The 20,967-nt window shown below is 33.8% G+C and overlaps 1 protein-coding gene across 3 annotated transcripts in view; it reads right to left on the bottom strand.

Moving 5' to 3' along the window:
• Nucleotides 1-20,967, bottom strand: part of LOC124533457 (Ca(2+)/calmodulin-responsive adenylate cyclase) — an 88,807-nt gene that overhangs the window by 6,213 nt on the left and 61,627 nt on the right. Inside the window, exons 8-16 of one of the 3 annotated variants that reach the window (XM_047108739.1) lie at nucleotides 5,750-5,908; nucleotides 5,531-5,675; nucleotides 5,289-5,462; nucleotides 4,114-4,308; nucleotides 1,978-2,163; nucleotides 1,585-1,863; nucleotides 1,176-1,474; nucleotides 484-643; nucleotides 80-163 (exon numbers count right to left, since the gene is read on the bottom strand). In XM_047108739.1, the coding sequence (XP_046964695.1) occupies nucleotides 80-163; nucleotides 484-643; nucleotides 1,176-1,474; nucleotides 1,585-1,863; nucleotides 1,978-2,163; nucleotides 4,114-4,308; nucleotides 5,289-5,462; nucleotides 5,531-5,675; nucleotides 5,750-5,908 (1,681 nt within the window). The remainder of the gene's footprint in view (nucleotides 1-79; nucleotides 164-483; nucleotides 644-1,175; nucleotides 1,475-1,584; nucleotides 1,864-1,977; nucleotides 2,164-4,113; nucleotides 4,309-5,288; nucleotides 5,463-5,530; nucleotides 5,676-5,749; nucleotides 5,909-20,967) is intronic. The other 2 variants (XM_047108740.1, XM_047108741.1) reach the window with 2 other exon arrangements.

Here is a 20,967-nt window from a genome sequence, read left to right as displayed (position 1 = left end):
GACAGTAGTAGTTAAGTCAGGCTTTGAAGCCCTTATTATAACTAGGTATTTATTTATTGGAGTTATTAAATATAGTTACCATATTAGTCCTGAACTGATTGTCTAGGAAATGTGTGGCAACGTGCGCTGGCAATAAATTGAATAGTATTCTCCTATTTGATGCCTGAAAAAGAACAGATACACGTTAAGGCTTATCCTTGATATATTCGATGTGATAAATATTATTAAAGGTAAATTACTTTTTAACATGTCTATTTATTTTCAGTCCTGATCGGACCAGGAATTGTTTAAAAAAAACTACTTTTATGACTGCAAATTACAAAATACAATAACGTAAGTATTAGAGGCCTAGTTTAGGGTTTTTAATATGTTAAAGTTATTCTTATACGTACTGGAGTTTAAGAGATACGTCATCTTTTAACTCACGAACCATATAATGACATCTGTGACACAAGTAAATATAAAAAGTTATATATTTCTAACCTGTAAGGCGTCCATGTCCCTTTTCTCATCGCGCGCCTGCACCTGCCACAGGAAGTCGAGCCTGGCCGTCCATTCGGTCTGCCGAGCGTGCAGGAGCACCGCCAACGCCAACGCCAGCGTCCACGCACACGCCACGTACGCGGAACCAACTGATCCAGATCTGAAATTCAAGACACACTTTCCATGAATGCAAACGTTAAATTTCAAGTTCATCAAATTTAACAGGATTCAGGATACTAGTAGTCGCCTGCGGCTTCGCTCGCGTTTTATGGTGTCGATTGTCATGTGCTAGCCAAAAATGTAGCCTATGTCCTTTCTTGGAAATCATGTGTAATATTTAGACGACCTCCATGGTCGAGTGGTGTGTACACCGGTTTTCATGGGTACGCCACTTTGAGGTCCTGGGTTCGATTCCCGGCCGAGTCGATGTAGATTATCATTAGTTTTCTATGTTGTCTTGGGTCTGGGTGTTTGTGGTACCATCGTTACTTCTGACTTCCATAACACAAGTGCTTCAGCTACTTACATTGGAATCAGAGTAATGTATGTGATGTTGTCTCATAGTATCATATCTAATTTCATCAAATTCGGTTCAGCAGTGTGGTCGTGAAAGATCGACAGACAGACAGAGTTACCTTCACATTTCTAATATTAAATATAGATTTTAAAAGGAAGATGTGAAAAATACTCACTCCGTCATGAGATCGTAGCAGTCGAATAAATGTTTATGGTAAGCCAATATCACAGTTACGTATCCAGCAGTCATCACAGCCAACAGGATTCCCTTCACCAATATAGGTAGTCGCAGGAAGACGGCCACGGCGAGCATGCTGACGCAGCACCCGAGCGTTATGTACAAGGGGATCGGACACGCTCGGTGGTCGGAGCTACTCCACAGCGCGGCCGAGACTTGGTCGGAGGTTGAGCGAATGTCTTCCATCGTTATGTTCTCGGTTAAATTTCTGCATACGTTGACTTCACGGCATGTTATCTTGAATTGAATTTTAAGTAATTATTATACCAACAAATATAAACTGGTATCTGTATTCAATACGTTTATAAGGGTACTATTCCTTGAAATGGTAACTGCTTATTACTTACAACATTAACTTGGCCCACTGCATAACCAAGAACAATGGTAAATGTGGTAATTGCATTTCTGAGCGCGAATGGTCGTGACACGTCGCACGGAATGAGCCTCAGACGCGCTGCGAGTGTCAAAGCAAGCACGGCGGCGGACCACGCAAAGGCAGTCACGAAAAGTAGTAAAAGTATCGTTGTGCGCGGTAAAATAGCAGCTTGAAGAGCGCCTGCTGCCGCCAAAGCACCTAATGCGGCACTGAGAGATCCCGCCCAACCGCCGTCTGTTGACGCTCGGTACTGGAATAAATAAATATGCACACAATTATTTGATACGATTAGTAATACAGCTGCAAAGTTGCGCTACTTCAGTTCGTTCTTGGGTAGAGGGCGTTATTAGGATAATTTTCTCACCTGCGCTTCCTTATCGACGTCTTTGAAGCAGAGCGTGAGGAGATGTACGTGCGTGGCCTTCTCTCGGTGCACGGAGCGCGCGTCTATCGCCTGCGCTAGGTACTTGTTCACGCGGTTGGTGGGCTGATGGTACACAGACGAATGACGCTTTTTCAGCGGCCGCTTAAACTTCTCCGTCACTTTATTCTGTATAAGAATGTTTACAGTTCAAAAATACTACAAGACTTGTGTATTGCTATTCGTCTCGATACATCGGTAGGGGATCAGATTCGGCAGGGAGTGCGTTATTGCGTTAAACATCGAGGGTCAGACGTGAAGGGACCGATTACACTCAGGGCCCACAGCATGCCGACTCCATGCTCCACTTAAACTTTGAACTGACCTTGGAAATAAAAGTTCCGGAATCCGAAGCAGCATCACATTATTAGAATAGCAAAATATAATGTAACAAAATATAGAGACATCAACGAAGACATTTAGACACTTGAGAAAAGAGATATATGGATAAACCTTTGATCGTTTGAAGGTTCTCATCGGAATAAAATTGATTTAGGCCATAGTTATAACTTATCTTTCATGGTATTTTGGTTGTATGGTCTCTTACATTGATAATTTATTAATCACACCAGAAATTAAAATTATTTGTTAGATTAACATGCAGGTTAGGTCGTAGGTCATGCCATGCCATGCTAATTGAGGTAGCTAATTGGGATAGCAAGTGAAACACATTTCAGTGCGTTCGGCTTTATTCTCAAACAAAATTTAATAAAAACAATATAAAGTAGAGTTTCACAATTTTGAAAGAAAATAAGTCCCAATAAGAAAATAGTGATAGTGTAGGTTTTGAGTGCTGGCGTTGCTCTTTGCTTGGTCTTCAATTCACCTGATCGAGTTGACATTAGAAAACAAAAGTGCGAACGAATATTCGCGGGGTGCGACCCAAGAACATAAATAAGTTCCTACATCGTTTTTGGGATATTTCGTGTCACCTGGTGAATGGTGGAAAACAATAATACACATGAACAACACTTTCTGCGCTTACTGTTTCAGCGGGTTTTTGCTGTGGAACTAATGTCCAAGAGCGGAACATCTGAAAAACAATGAGCAGACGTCCCATGTTAGTTGGTTCAACTCGAGTGCTTTACAATTATAAAATGTTCAACTTGACATTACGAAAAGAATTGATAAATGTGCTGAATTAGGGATCGAGTAAAATAATAGGAGCAAAATTAAAACATGTATTGAGTAAAGAGGAAAAGTGAAACCTGAACAAAACAGCAACTTATTGTGTGGAAGGAGAATTTGTTTGCAACATCGAAGAAAGAATCAGATTTTGTGCAACTCTGAATATTTTCCCAATATTTTTGGGCATCGACAAGAAGGCTGTGTGAACTTATGAGGTAATTGTTTTTTAAAATTTTTAGTGCGAAGCAAAATATCTTAAAAAACCCTCGCAAAATATTTGAGTGCTGTAAGAAAGCATCGGATCATAATTCAAAAATTCAAAATAAGCAGTAGATTAAATTCGAAAATCACACTCAAAAACCATACTAACTACTAGAAATACAATAAGCGATGTTATCATTTATTGCGCAAATGAAACACATTGATGCAATGCATTTCATGTACAAACTCCTTAAGCAAAAATCTAAACGCTGTAGTCATATGTTTTTCTTTAACATCCCAAAATATAGTCTAAAACTCTTTATTTTCGAGTAATTCTATTGACCGTAAAACATTTGGTCTAGCTCTATCAACAAGCTCATATAACTAATGCGCGTACCATTCGCGCGGTTTTTTATGTATCAAAATTAATCTTGCAATTTCATACGCCTTTTCTATAAATGACTCCATATGCAAGATTTTACTAAATATAAAATATTTCACAGTTATCCTGCTGGAAACTATGAAGTGATATTTTCTTGCATATCAAGTGATAAATATGTATTTCCACTATACGGTAGTACGTTATTTTTTAGGAGTATTTTAAGTCATCGTCCCCAGAGCGAACGGAAATCACGAAAAAAGTATCGATAACACGTGTCTCCCGTATAGGTGAATTATCAAGAGTGCTGTTAAGGAATGCGAGGCGGCATTGCACAGTGAGATAGTATCGATGGCAGGCTATCGGTGGACCGTTGCGTGTGTGCGGAGGGCGTGGTGCTGCATGACGGCGTCGAAGGTGTGGTGGTGCGGGGCGGAGGCGGGTGCGGGGGCGGCGGCCGCGGGGCCGGAGGCGGGCGCGCTCACGTGCTCGCCGCGCAGCGCCGCCAGCCGCAGCGCCTCGGCCGAGCCCGGCTCCGCGTGCAGCGCGCGCCGCAGGTCCAGCACCTGCCAACCCGACCCACACGCTGCGAACTGCTCGTACGCGCTACAGCCGTCCCACATTAAATAAACATTTTGTGTGGGCCACAGAGCGTGGTGTACGTGCTGCATCTACGCACGGAATTCACTGACTCGAGTGCGTAACGACATGTTGTTTCACTTATGGTGTAGCTGTTGTTTTGCCAACGAATATTTTTCACACAATGCTACAAGTTTTCACTTTTATAAATTAATTAATTGTTTAAGTGGGTTGTTTTGTGGAATAATCAAGTAAATTTTACTTTTATTATTATACAAATAAGGATAGAAGAAAAACTGTATAGGATTTTATAGATAAATCTTTATTGTATTATTTTTTTCGTTTCAATGTGGTAAATAACTAATATTTAGATAAAAATTAAACCGGTCCCGATTTTTATAAGGTGGCTTTTTTTTTCTATCTTAGATCCGCTAGAAATCTTCTTTAAAACGCCACGCTATAAAGCGCAGACAATTTTGTCTAAGGCTTTTTAATATTTAACTTTAATTGTGTTTATACAATATTAAAAGCTCAATGCTAACAAAATAATGTAAAGAAAAGCGACAAATAAAACACAAAATGCGTTTGTGCTTTTCTAAATATATATCTAATCTTTTATATTTACTAAAATAAGTTTCCTCTTAAGACGTTAACAATAAAATATAAACACTCTAGATAAAGAACAGACACCATAAAATCGAATAAAAAGAAACGGACTTACCTTTGAAGTATTGGTGCAGTTCACCGAAAAATAATTATTGTCACTCAATTGAAAACATCTGGAGAGAAAGAAAGGGCGTGGACATCGACCTCGTATTGTTTAGCCATGTCCAGTAAAGTGCGAGTCGGTTTATATAAAGTCGGAAACGAAGGTGAAGTGTTTATTTTTATAATATAGCAAAAACGTGACCTTCTAGATAATTGTAAATTTGGGACTTGTTAACGCTGTTCCATAAGTTGTAAGTACCTTTCTGGCAGCGTTAGCCTTTAGTTCTTGAGGTGAAGCCGCCATGTTGGAAAATGGTACGTCCACGTTGAATTTAATGGAGTGCAGCAGTTGAACCACAACATTTGATACATTTTTGAAAGAAAGCTTTCGCCGTGACCCAGAGCCCAGTCCTACCCCAGCTGTCAGACACATCTGAAAATATATTACGTATTAATTATAGGGCGTTCCCTTTTTAAAATAAATATTTGATTGAAACATACTTTTCTTCTTCTAGGTGGTGGTATAATAAAGTACGTTTGGATTGAATGATCGCGCAAGTAGGCGTTGCGACTAGCACCATGTCCTGGCTCTACCTCGTACGCTCCCCCAAGGCATTCCAATGTAGCCTGCGTGATATGCACTCGTCTGAAAATATACAGAAGATAAGATATAAATCGTGTTTTATTGTGGGTCAAGAATTGATATAGGTAACTATTTACCCCGGTTCGCCCCCAGCTTCCATGTTGTTCGCAAGTGTTACGTCATTGGACCAGACATCGTACTGCCACTTACGAAGACCCAGTACTCCGCAAAGCACGCGTCCAGTGTGAATACCCACTCGCATGTTCAATTGTACATCGGTCGCTTCAACCACGGACCTGTAACAAGAAAATAAACTTAAGTATATTGTTAAATTAAAAATTACCATTATTCCATTAGTGGCATGTACGTGCTTTCAAGCTAGATAATGCTTCATCGCCGATACAAGATGAAATATTATTTTGAAAAGAAAAGAAAGTTTTGCCAACCTTGCTTAATTTTGCAATATATTGTAGTAGTAGAAGAAATTAATGAGATCCCGGAATGTACTCGTGTGATTTATAGATCGGTGAAGAGAACAAGGTGTAAACTACGCCACATGTTACAAATGAATTTGTAAGAAATAAAGTTAACGTTAGAAAAATAACGATCGCCATTATCGCATGTCTGGCGTATTTAACAGACATTTATCAGAGATTCGCGCTATTGAGTTGATAAAGCCGACAAGACAAATAGTCAATCTCTTGGCAACACCAGTATCTCTTCAATTTAAATGTCGAATTAATGTACGATATAAGCTGATGTTATTTCCAGTCAGAGTTTACTCAAAGTAACGAAGGAAAATATAAATCTTCACATGTATCCAACGAGTTTTGATGATTAAATGTATACTAGTAGGTCGCGCGCGAAACCTCGCGTTTATTCAGGAGATTTTTTAGGAATTTCGAAATATTCAGATAGGTTTTGTTTTGATTTCATTTCATTTTAAAATGCAAGTCGCTAATCTCCGTTTGACACCAAATTTTTATAACTTTATTGATGTTTTTTTTACAGCCGTAAGCCGTAGGTTAGGCCGTAGGTCAGGAACTTTTTTCCGTACCCTAAAATTAATTGTTTTTTAAATTGAAACAATATGGATGGAGCTCTTCGAAATGACATCATAATCGATTTTTTATGTACAGCTATCGTCCCATAATCGCAAGGACAAATATCGGCTTACGCTATTAATATATAAGATGATTGATGAAAAAGAGCAAGAGACTTAGTAAAAGCTTCTCGTCTTTTCTTTTCGATACAATCAATGTTCTAAGCCGGTTTTACATAAAATTCAATCTTGTAAAATAACGATTTAAACGTTATTGTATTAAACAATGTACTTAAATAAAATACATTTTATTGTGACACATGGGACTCCATATTTTACCTTTATCGTGAAATACTATAAGTAAATAATATGAGACACATTAAGATTGAAAAGGGAAGAAAAAAAATATTTTAGATAACTTGACATTGTGGTTTTTTTTTTAACAGTTTTGTTTTGTATTTAAATAATATTTTAATTGATGAATTTAAAATAGATGTGCTACTATAGATATGTCATAGAAACGATGTTGCTAAGGAAAATCATAGCATTTACCTTATACGAGTATTAGATTAGCGTAGTAGCGGATTTGCAGTCATGTAAAATTAGGTTTTACTTCATGAATTATATTAAATTATAAATAAAAAGTCGTTCAATAATGAATCGTCAACTGACATGAACTGTTCTAATAAATAAATTTTACAGTGCAATAAATGCTTTTTTATCACAATAGTCCAATTATTCTTCTTGAGAGGAGGGTAGCGATACAGCAAAAAACATTTACCAATTTATTACTAGCGACGAAAGCTCAGAGAAAATCTGGGGCGATAGTTTCCAGTAAGAGTTTTTGAAGCTCCTGCATTAAAAAAACCCAGTCCAGTTTAGAAACATTTATATTCAACAAGTTGTTGCATGTAGTTTCGGTCTCATTCTAGTGATAGGTCATCATAAAAAAATAGCTTTTGTCCTTTCCCTTGGGCTTTAAGCTTGCTTCGTACAATATTATTTGTAATATTAATATATTTTATTGACAAATCTGTTTATTAATTCTTATATGATATATGTACCTACACCTTATCTGCCTGCCAGGACTTCAGGCACACAGTATAATTTATTTTTAATTATCAAACATAAATTTATAAAATTAGTATATTATATTTATAGTATAGTATACTAATAATTCATTAATCGAATAAAATTTGTTATTATGTACAGTTGTGAAGATCGTCAATTTTATTTATAAAACAAATTGACACAGTAGATGAGAATTATAATTTCACTATACATATGTCATAAGAAAAATAAAATATTTATTTTTCTGTGAAACTTTTATAACCTATTCAATAAAATAAAAATCATTAACATCGGTTAACAAAGAACAAGTGAAAAATTAAATTAAATAAATTTTAGTGTTTTTCATGTATTCCACTGTTTGCACTTAAATGTATTAATCCATGATACCATTGAATCTAAAAATCTTCAATACTTTCGTAAAACGTGTATATAGAAAATAAATAAATAAATAAGGCCGAAATCATAACCTCTTCCAAAAGGCCAAAAGTAAAACCTTTTGCAATTCAGATAAAAAGTGGAGCAAAAGATATTATAATTTATACACGCGTATTTCATCGTAATTCACTTTGTTCTTTTAAGAATGTAATAAATTTTCGGTAGAATATTGTCTTTTATTTAATAAACGAGTCTACACCTAATCCACGCCGTGACACGCAATTCTGTATGATTACAAAATAAGTATACGTATAATATTTAATTTTCTCACTAATATTTTTGGATTAGTTATTTTTTTGTCAATTTTGTAAGAAATAAAATTATGCCTGGTGTAGCCTTTTTTACATTTTTATTTATTTTTTAAATTATGTTAATTAATATCAAGGCATTAACTATTTTAAGGCTAAGTAGACTATTTTAGGACTTAAAAATATTTTATGTAAAGTAAGTTAGTAGTAATAAAACTAGGTATTGAGGAGTGCAGTGCTTCTAAAAAATTGGCTCTCTTTCAAGATCGATTTGATTTTGACATTTCTATACGTTACGTTTGAGCGAAAGGTTTACTTGCGGGACAAAAAGAGATATTTAATATATGGATTGATAGATATTTTAAACGAGCCTTCAATACATTCTTAATATTATCTACAGTTCAATTGAGGCAATTATTTTGACTCAATCACGGGGAAACTAGAGTATCTAGATGAAGTAATAGATAAACAATCGAACCGCAATTTCGATGAAATTCAACAAGCCTGGCTTTCATTAAACAGCGGCTTGTCAGTTAGAGAAACAAGCCACGCTGAAACAGACGTAATTGTAGTTATTTTAATATAACATTCAATTTAAGACCTTATTACCAGCCAATGGTTTACCGTGGAATATTTATTCAGTTCGAGTAATTATGGAGGATACTTAAACTTGAGGTTTTGTTATCCATTGTTTCAATTACTGAAAATGTTTCATTATAAGTTATGATTATGATGAAGTTATGATGCCGGATTATTTTTTTAATTGCATACATTTAATGTTACTTTTTCATTTGAACCGAAAGGCGTGTATAAGAAAGAACCTTATCGTAAGTGGTTTCCACACTGACAATATCTCACACCTTCAATGCACGTACTATGAAAATGTATCCCTTGTAATAATAATTACATTGGCTCACTCAACCCTCCAAACCGTAATATGTATATGTATATTGCTGTTGGATTCAGACATTCTTGAAAAAACCACATGCCAGTACAAACATAGATTTATGATAACAATATTTTTTTGGTATATTAAAAATCGGTGTTCTTAATATGAATATTTCTACAATATTACATTTTCGTTATCAAAAGAATGATCTCTTGTCCTTAACCTTTAAGTTAAGACTAGACTTACATGTCTAAAAAACCTTCTATAATTGGATATATTTCGTTCGTTAGCATAAGATCCAACAATCCTATTAGACATTCGACGAATCTTAAAACAAATAAATATAAAAGATGCCTTCGTGTGTGATCTGCACGTGTTACAAACAACCCTGCCGCTACGAATAAAAACACATATCATTTCATTCGTATGATATCCAATTATAATCGCAATTATACATTGTAATATTCGATTTAATTTTCTTTGTACATCCAACAGTATTGAAAATGTTTTTGCAATTCAGTTGTATACTATTACAAAATATCTTAATAATAAAAAAATATTTTTTGTATTTAGTAAAAACACGCTGGTATGGAATATAAGATTCCATAGATGGTATGAAAGTAATAAAATTAGAATTAGAATCAATGAAAATTGAATTTTTTGATGATTTTATATTTTGATGATATATAGAATAATTGAGTTTACACTACTTCATTACATAGTTTAAAACAAAGTCGCTTACCTCTGTCTATCCCTATGTATGCTTAGATCTTTAAAGTTATGTTATGGATTTTGATGCGGTTTTTAGACATTTACTACTATATTCAGTATCAGTATTGTACCCGGCTTCGCACGGGTAGTCGCTAGTACGCTATAAATCAAATCTGCCAATATCACTTCAACGAATGGACTTATAGAGAACATTATATAAGATAATTAATATTTCGTATTAGTGATAGTGAAGATATATAAAAATAATAGAACACATTTATAAACAACAGCACGAAACTCAAAAGAAACTGGGTTAATTGAACACATTGTAAAACAGCGACTAAAACGTCGTAAATATAAATAAGTACCTAATTAAGATAATTTATTTAATTCCTTAATTTTATATCCCTTATCACGTCCCTTAAATTTAGATCGCATAAAATCATTTAATTAGAGAAAGAACATGAGTTTAAGATAATTTGGTGTTCGTGTTTAAAACGTAATTGTCCTTTGCTTTATTCTTATATTTTTTGGTTTCGTCATTCATAAATAGACTTCCATTCGCCTCTTTACATGTTATGAGATTATCTTCTAAATAATCTCAGACCAGAGGTTCAGTTAAATATTTTTTAATGTATATTAATGCAAAATAATATAACAATTTCACTAATATCGTCGACGTCATTCGTCATTTATTTGACTATATAATAAATTTTACTTTATAGCGTTTTTTTATTTTTTTGAAAATAGGGCTTTAAAATTTGACGATTTAATAGCTTTTAAAAAAGAACCGTATATTTTAAATGAGTAAAATTCAGTGTCGGATTATGTGGCAGGGTCCTGAATTAAGTTTTAAAATAGCTTATCACAAGGAACCGAGTCTTCTCATTCATTGTCCAATTACTGTAACAATTACATTCAAAGAACGAGAACGGGTAGGGAAACTTTAGAAATACATATTCCATTAATTTTTTTTAAAAGCTATATTCTTCTCACTACTATTATGCACAACAAGTACGCAATAATACAGTACAATTGTAATTTATTTATAATGTTCACTTTAATTTCACAGCTTCGTTAATAATTTCATCGATTTCGGTCACAGCGGTCAAAGAAGATGTACCTATCAATTGGGCAGAGCATATTATAGTTTACAAGCATATGTGCAGAGATACTCTCATACCATAATCCAATGGGAAAGCAAATCTGTCACGACCGGAAATTCTTCAGGCGCGGGGCCAATGGCTCTACTTGCTTTCCGAGGCTCTCTACACACTTCCAATTTCCAGTCTTGCGACCGGGGTTTGTACCTCTAGAGCTACCAGAGCAACATGGTAGACAAAAGGAAGGCAGTCCGGTCTATATATTTAGCAAAATCTAATTGTAGCTTAGTAAAAATTGTCCGTACAAGTTATATGGTCACACTTGAAAATTATCTAACATTTGATATATGCACGCTTTGAATTAAACCTCGTAGAAAATCAAGTCGTATCTTAAATAACGTAACTGGACATTGGTATTTTCTAATCACGAACTATCAATATATAATAATGTCAAAACTAAATTAGAAACGGTTGGTACGTAATACATATGAAAATCAATTGGGAATTCAGCCAGGAATTAGTAGTTAGGCAAATGAGAAGTTAATCCAGCGATCGATGTCGGTTTTGCTTCCTAATAATTGGCTCATTTACATCTTGTATGATTCATCCAATATACGCATGTAATTGTCAATAAATTTAATATTTAAATAATAAGATTTACTTTAATAAATTCTATTATTGTTCTTAAACATTAAAAACATCGCTATTTAAGATAATAATGAGTTTGATATTTATTATTATATTATGTTTCATGAAGAAAAATCAAGAACATTATAAATTTATACTTTTATTGGATCAATTGTTTCTTGCAATATTGTTTCACGTATTTATTTTGTAATTTATTTCACTATTCTTGTATTTGTTTAATTTGCACAAATAACACGAATAGGAAATACGTGCTAACATTCATTTATCGCTTATTAATTATACATAAAATAGTGTAACTAGTTTCGTTGACCCCCTACACATTACCCATTGCACTAATCTACCGTCCATTGTTTTGTTGATACGCAAATATTTTTTACTTTGTTCTGAGTTAATTATAGTTAAAAGTGCATATGTTGACTCATAATATTCAATCAGACAACAAATATAAAAACGAAAATAAATCAACATATTAATGTAATATATTGTAATAGTTTATATATTATGTGTGTAATTTGTTGTCAGGGCTATCATATGCAGGTATACGTGACATGTGCCAATATAGTGATATTTAACAGCCCTTCGACACGACATTGGGTCATAAGCGGTCACGAAAAAGAGCCCATTACATACTTTTTGTACAAGATAAAGCACGCATGACGATGATAGATTAAACGTCAGACAAGTGCAAGGCAGACTCGCCCACTAGCTTCGGACTCCCAGGTTCATCTATTACCTTATTATTATTATTTCGTAATTATCACAATTACAGGGCTGGTTTAAAAAAGTATTGGTAGCTATAATGTTTCTAAAAATACCCAACTTCTCCGTGTTACTGATCATTGTCGGATAAGTATTTGGGTAGCTCGGTAAAAGCTCACGGAAGCTTACGGAACCCTAAAAAATCTGTACTGTTGCGTTTCATTGAATATTTATTACATCAATATTGTAAGTAACAAAGTTATAAAACAAAAATTGTAAGTTGAAAGTTTTAGTGATACTCTAACTAGTGATAAAAAAATCTGAAAAGACGTCTTCTAGTAAATTTGGCATTAGAGCCAAATACTTAAGAAATACGATTCTGTACTTCTTAATATTTTTTACTTACTTTACGCTGAGAAAAGGATTATATGCGATAGTTCTATAACAATAATCGTCAAATATAAAGCACGCACAACAAACGTGGAGATTTCTAAATAGAAAAGAAAATAAACGAGTGCTAGTAATAGTTAGCTTGACATGCGGAGGCCGTTCGGATTGACATCGACAAATATACGCCCATTCTTTTGGCGACATACATCTATTACGTGTTGGAAAGTGGAAATGTTTTCGCACTTAATAATATATCAAGAAACGAAACGCCTATTAGCTTTTAATGTTCTATTAACTTACAAGCATGACATGGCATTTGTAAGTAGTACAAATAATGTTTGCTATGATACTATTAATTCCTTAAAAAATATCTTTAATTATTATTTTTTGTTTCTCGTTCTAAGATTCTGTTGCAAATGTATCCAGCAAACGTCATTAGACCAGTGTTTTGGAAGAAGTTCCAAACAGAAAAAAAAGGCATTGGGAACAGTTTTTATGTTATGATATAGTTCTGAAATGCTCAATTCTTGTGTGCTTCTAAATGTGTATATTAAAGTAATCATATATTACAGAATGGAATTTCTGTCTTAAATCGAATTCCGATTAATGATTATATATCTACGTTTATCAGCTGTTCCGTAACGAATGAAATTGTGAATGTGATAAGCGAAAATCTCAGTTTTTGGAATTTTGAATTTAATTTAAAACCAAAATCTGTTCGGTTGATTAGTCACCAAACTTGGTAGCTAATGTCATGTCCCTCGTGTCTTAAGACTTACACTGGCTCACACATATTTCAAATTCAAAGACAAGAATACAAGTATTGCTGTTTGATGAATTGAATATCTGATGATTGGATATTTTGATCCAAGCGGGATAGCACATGGTAAAATATTATCGTTTAGTTAAGATCATACCTTCCCCACAGTACACTTTTAAAATAATTAATTTAGCCGTAATGATTAACGTATAAGTAGAGACCCGCCCCGGCTTCTAACGTCTAAAACTGTCAGCGTTTCTCTATTATGTTGTGCATGTGTTATACATAAATATCCCTCCTTTTGAATCAATCTATCGATTAAAAAAAAACCGCATCAAAACCTAAGCATACAGGGACAGACAGCGGTGTTTTATAGTATGTAACAATGATAATAATGTTCATAAACTACGCCTTAGTTTATAATATCCTGTTCAAACAGAGATAGTAATTTTAAATGTAGGGCAAATCCCTAGTCGTTGCTATGTCCAAACGCAGCGAGGTGTTATGAATGAGCCCATTGGAGCGCACGCAGTATCCACAGCAAACGTTAAGAGAAACAGGCACATGTGTGGTATCTGTAAGCTGGATGTGCAAGTAGTTTATATGTTATCACAACGAGCACTGCAACAGTTTACTTACGGTCGAGTTAAATATTTAATATTTATATAGGAAGTGCCTACGGCGCTCGATATCTAGTTACAAACACAAGCGGTCATTATAATATAAACATACTATGTTTAATAAGTAATAACCTATTATCGTATAAATTTAATATTAAACGAAATATTTATTAAAGCATAGCAAAGTAAATGTAGTAAAGTAACAGTCTGTAAATTTCCCACAACTGGGGTAAGGCCTCCTCTTCCATTAAGGAGAGGGTTTGGTACATATTCCACCACGCTGTTCCAATTCAGGTTGGTGGAATGTAGATATGGCAGAATTTCGATGAAATTAGACAAATGCAGGTTTCCTCACGATATTTTCCTTCACCGCCGAGCACGAGATAACACAAATTAAGCTCATACATATAGTGGTATCTGCCTGGGTTTGAACCCGCAATCATCGGTTATGATGCACGCGTTCTAACCACTAGGCCATCTCAGCTCTTTTTAAAGCATACATAAACAGTAATTACAATTTGTGTACATAAACAATACAAGTAATAACGACGAAAACCTTGTCGTCTTACGAGATGTTTGTGTTTAATTATTACTTAGACAATGTATGCTAAATATTGCTTAACAGCCGTGAATAAATCGACAGGTGCAAACAAACACATCCATAATGGATCACGTCATACTATAATTAACTACTAATCGCCCACGGTTTCGCTTGCGTTTTAGGGTGTTGGTTGTCATGTGTTAGGCAAAAATGTAGCATAGGTCCTTTCTTGGAGTTCCAGCTTGTTTCAAACGAAATTTTATCAATTACGGTTCAGCGGTTTGGTAGTGAAAGTGGAGTTAATTTTACATTTATAATATGAATTAATAAATGAATGAGTCATTAAATTAAAATACAGTTTATTTACTTTCAACGGTCGTCGTATTTCAGAAAGACAATGGTAGTCTATCGAGCATTTCTCGACAAATAACTAAAATTGAAAACAGATATACATCAATTATTTTTCGGTTATTTTTGTTTCAATGTTGTACCGACCGTAGCTTTTCTCATGGAAGATCTCAAATTAATTACTAAGGTTGAACTATGTTTGGCTAGTTTTTACGATGAATTTAATTTAGTTCAACACGTGTAACAACATTTTCAGTTAGCGAAGTATGTGAAAGAACGCAAACAACCAGAGCTCCGCGTGTGGGATCAATTGCACTAAACATAAGACTAACAATATGTAATATGGTGTTGCCCTATATCCGAATCAGACAGAATGCTCTCATTGATTTTATCTTTACAGGAGCAATTGTCTCGCTTTCATGTAGATATGTTTTACTGCGAATATTGAACAGAATATTTTTACTCAAATTGGCGAGTATGGTGCTTGTGTTTTGCAAATACCACTTGTGGTAATACCACACTTTACTATATTATATTCGACTATATCGAACGTAAAAGAACTTTAATGAAAGGTACAATATTTACAAAGTTTGTTTTATTTGTATGAAATGTTACAAAGATAAATGTTTAAATCTGCAATGAGCATCTTTTATCCCAAATAAATTGAAAAGATGTCTTTATTTTACTTTCTTAAAACAGCGAATTCGAAATAAACAAATGAAACGTTGAAAGCGAACGTAAATACGCAAATGATCTTAAAGAAAAAATACATCTTAGAATTCGATTATTTCTTTTTACAAACAGTATTCTAAAACGCGCTAAACATTATGTGTAATGAAGTTATATATATAATGAACTTGAAATTGGACACACGGCCCGCACACATATGCCAAAAAATATGTTTGCTCTGCTCTATACTGTCACAGCAGTGAGCAGCTGTTCTCTCCCGTACGCCGATAGAGGCAGGCATTTGTTTTTCCGCAAATATTGGATTCCCTAATACGAAACAGAGTGCATCAATGTTAGTATGCGTCAACGCATGTTTGTCTGCATACGTAAGCGAGGCTATTTTTATATTTGAATTTCATGAGCTCTAGTATACACGGGCCGGCTTATTAATTGGCATCTGTCATATTGATAAATGACTGGCTTGATATGCATCAATAGGTTACGTGTTTTTAAATTTGATTTAACTAAGGGGCAACTTTTTTTGTAATTGAATAATAATGTATACAAGCTACTCAATAAAAATATAAATCTATGAATAATGTAGTTTTAAAGGCAAATCAATAACTTATTAAATAATTTAATTTAAATTTCGAATACGTCCATTCCATCGTATACCAAATTCTTGAGCCCATTCTTAAAATTTGTAAATGATTTCTATATGCAATGGTTTGTGGCCTAAACCGTGCTAAACATGATTTCGAATTATGTTTAAACTTTTTACACAATCATTAAACTCACAATGAAAAGTGATGTAATAAATCAAAGACAATAATGAGTTATTAACATAACATACACGTACACAAGTTTATAGACGTAATACTTGTGGATATTAGAGTAATTGCGACGCTCGCATCTCGACATGGCTACGAATGTTTGTACTATGATTAACATAAATCTTTATCTGACTATAAGCCGCTTTACACACATCATAAAATGTGACTGTTTGATTTTCTTCCGACGGCTTTTGATTATATCTATAATTCATATTAATGAATAATTTAACATAAATAACAAGTGTACGGATAAACGTAACATTACGGATTCTGATAATATGTGCATATGTAATTTAGATCCGAGATAGCCCAGTGGTTGAACGCGTGCATCTTAACCGATGATTGCGTTTTCAAACTCAGGCAAGCACCACTGAATTTCCATGTGCTTAATTTGTGTTTATAATTCATCTCGTGCTCAGCGGTGAAGGAAAACATCCTGAGGAAACCTGCATGTCACTAATTTCAACGAAATTATGTATGTATGCTACATGTGTATCCACCATCCATCCATTTATCAAGAGGGAGAACAGACCTTAGCCCAGTAGTAAGAAATTTACAGGCTGATGATGATGGCGATGTAATTTAGATTATTTGTGTTTGTTTTGCAGCGACAAAAGCCGTGGTAAATGAAGGAACACACGTTATATAAAAAAACATGTTTTATAACATATAGTTTAGCCGTTTGTAATATTCTTATAAGTATATATCTAAATATGTTTTCAAGTGATAGTAAAGTTCAATATAAGAAGAAAAAAGCTTAAGTATGTTCTGTAAGGTACGTTCCTCGTTCCGGTTACTTTTGTGCGATATATTTTATTATACTCTTTTAAAAGCACTTTTATCTCACAATCATTTTGCGAATAAAGTAACAAAATGCCTTCTCTACCTTCGAGAAGATTATTTTCCTTATTTTACAAGATTAATCTAAATTCTAAATTGAAGTTATCATTGAATCGGAACTATCCAGAGAATAACCGACAAAACTCAACAAAACTCAGTAGTTAATCTTATCCACCAATTAAATTAGAATGGTATGTTAATTAAACACAATTCAATCACATTCATCCTACGAGAAAAGTTTAAAGTGTAACTTTAAATTGTATTAAAACAGTTAAAATTAAATTTGTTTTGGTCTTAGATGAAGACTAATGTTATTTATAACCTCTTTGTATATTTTGAGCGCTACTTTAAAGGAAAGCGAAAACATTATATCACTTTTATGTGACAACAGGAAGAAACCGCGGAAGATGTGATATTCAAGGAAATCGATGCGCTTGGAGAGCATCAAAGAATAATATATCGTATGTTACCTAATAGCCCGGTCAAGTGTGAGACGAACGCACGGAGTGTTCCAGATAATACTATACATATATTAATAGTTAAAAGAAAATTAATAGACGTTGGATGTACTGTAAAACGCAGTTATACGTTCTGTAAACAATTTAGTAACTAATGATGTTTATAATACGCAACGAAACTGTTTTGTAATAACAATAAATAATATATTCTGTATAATCTGTATTATAATACCATAGAAATATTTTGCTAAAAAAAGCAGAGAAAGGATTCATGTATATAGAATAATGTTTTTATAACGCTATTTATATATTTCCTATTTTCCAGAAGCAAAATAGAATTGGAGTTAAATAAAAAGCGCAATAGTTAATTCCTTCGAACAACACTAACTATACTCTACCCAATTACGCAAGTTTTAAAATTCTTCCTACAATAAAAGGTACAGGAAACTACTTCCGCGCGTTAATTCGAGTCGATACCGTACTAGTTGAGTACTTTTGAAACATCGCCCGCGTTCACATAATAGGGTTATCACAATGCTTGCAAACTTGAAGGATTGAAAAGGAATACGAAAGTCCCTTCGAAAATTCTTATCATAAGTGTTTCCCTATTAGATGGCAGATTCCATGTTTAAATAATAGGAAAAAAAAAGAATTCTTGCATAATATTTTTTTTGATTTCGAGTCAACTAATACTAACTACTATTTTACTTTGTAGTAGGGTTTTGTATAAGCCCTTCGATATAGCTAGCACCCATTTATATCAATATTTAGTGTTTATGTGCTCCGGTTTGTATGGTGAGTGAGCCAGTATAACTACAGACACGGGGACGTAATATCTCTTTTGGTGATGTTAGAAATGGTTTAAATTTCTTATACCGCTAATGTCTATGGGCGGTTGTATCCACTACCAGTCGGACCATTTGCTCATCGCTTACCCATATCATAAAAAAACGAATATCGAATGTCTATAAGACATTGTATGTGGATTTTTGGAACAAGTCCGCAAAAACCAGTATTTTTTTATCGATCTCATTGGTCAATGGCGATATAATCACACCTGCAAGTGATGTAAAGATATTCTGATCTTGAGGTCTGCGGTCTGCGGTGAGTGCTTACCTCGGAGCGTCGCACACTCACCGCACAGTTCGCCACAATCCGCTGAGATGACAATGGGATACCGTTATATACTTGAATAAAAAGTTTTGCAGAAATAAACTATCTGTTATTATTTATTCTGACATTATTTAGTACGGCTGCTGAATATAACATTTCGTTTTTGTTCAATTAACTACATTGAAAACATTTTTTTTATAGCTGATTGCGTTGGAATACCGTTATGTATCATAATAGATTTACTCTTAGCGGGAGCTATTGATTTTCGTAGATATTAAGGAAGTAAAACTACGTTCGGTTCAGGCACTTCAACTTTGAGCATCCACTTTATTTTTATACAAGCTGCCAGTCTTGACTTCGTACGCCTAAAATAAATATTTTATCCAGATATATTTTTTTAACCATGAAATATAGAGATTTGCCAAACGATCTATTCACCCGTATCATTGGCATCGTAAGATATACTCCGGATTATTGTTTTTTGAAATTGCAAGTTCGAATTTTAAAATGAATATTTCTATGCATCTACATTTAGCACTTAAAATCAATACCATACTAGATTAGTTATTTGTGACAATAAAAAAAACTATAATTGTATGTATTTTTCCTCTTATTTAGAGACAAAAATGTTTACTATGATTTCATAAAAGATAATATAAAAATGTATATTTTGAGTTCCGTCGTTGATTTTTCTGTAGACGTTAAATACAAATCTCTCGTAAAAAAGTTCTTACGTATCTGTTATAAGTACATATTTGGCAGCATTCGCTTCACAAGCGCCTGGATCGATAATTATTTTCTCTTTGACTATTTGTCCGACTTTAAATTTGAAACTAAAAGAATATTTCATAGTGTAGAAATTATACGTTTTTGCGAAAAATCTTTTCTTCTCTCTTTTGATATTCAACAAATCATTACCAACCATGCAAAGCGTTATTTTTAGTGATGCAAAACCTACACTGGTGAATTCCAGAAGTATAAAAATCAAGTATCAGTTAATTTCAGAAGTTATATAACAAAACATCCTTTTACTTGGTGGTAGGGCGTTGTGCAAGCCCGCCTGGGTACCAGGTACCACCCACTCATCAGATATTCTTCCGCTAAACAACAGTACGCAGTATTTTTGTGTTCCGGTTTGAAGGGTGAGTGAGCCAATGTTACTACAGGCACAAGGGAAATAGCATCTTAGTTCCTAAGATTGGTGGTGCATTAACGATGTAAGGAATAGTTAATATTTTTTACACCGTCATTGTCTATGGGTGATGGTGACCACTTACTATCGGGTGGCCCATATGCTCGTCCGTCAACCTATTCCATAAAAAAAGCATAAATAGATTTTACCGTAATTTTAGTCTTGGATATCATATTATTCCTATAGTTTTAATCAATTTATAGTTTTACAAAACAATTTAAATTAACAAGGTTATTTTAATTACTAACGAGACATTTGAAGATAATGACGAATTATCGAGCTCAACCAAATTGAAATGATAAACATGGTAAATATCTAGTTTTGTAATTCTTCTAGTTTACAAAACATTGTTCAACCCTGAAAACGAAATTATTTAGGTAATCAGAAATCGTTATGAACTTACGAGTGTTCTATTTATGTTCCAATTGATTCTAACATACAGTAATTATATTACAGCCGGTAATAAATGGTATCATTTATTATCATAATTGAAAATTAACTGGCTTTTAGCAAGTCATTTTCTGTTTTCAATTAGATCAAAATCATCGACAGTATCATACGTCGGAAGAGATACTCAAAAACAAAATCAGATTTTTTTTTCGTTATGCAAATACTGATAATGTTTGATAAGAACTTGTCACTACCGTCCTTTGACGTTGACACAGAAACAAATATATTCTATAAACAAATACAATTAAGGAACCGATAACCACTATAAGAAAGATCTATATTTTATTTGTAATTT

The sequence above is a fragment of the Vanessa cardui genome, chromosome 11 (assembly GCF_905220365.1).
Source record: "Vanessa cardui chromosome 11, ilVanCard2.1, whole genome shotgun sequence".
Taxonomy (NCBI): Eukaryota; Metazoa; Arthropoda; class Insecta; order Lepidoptera; family Nymphalidae; genus Vanessa; species Vanessa cardui.
The sequence above is the reverse complement of the archived record's forward strand: the minus strand, read 5'-3'. Positions and strand labels throughout refer to the sequence as shown.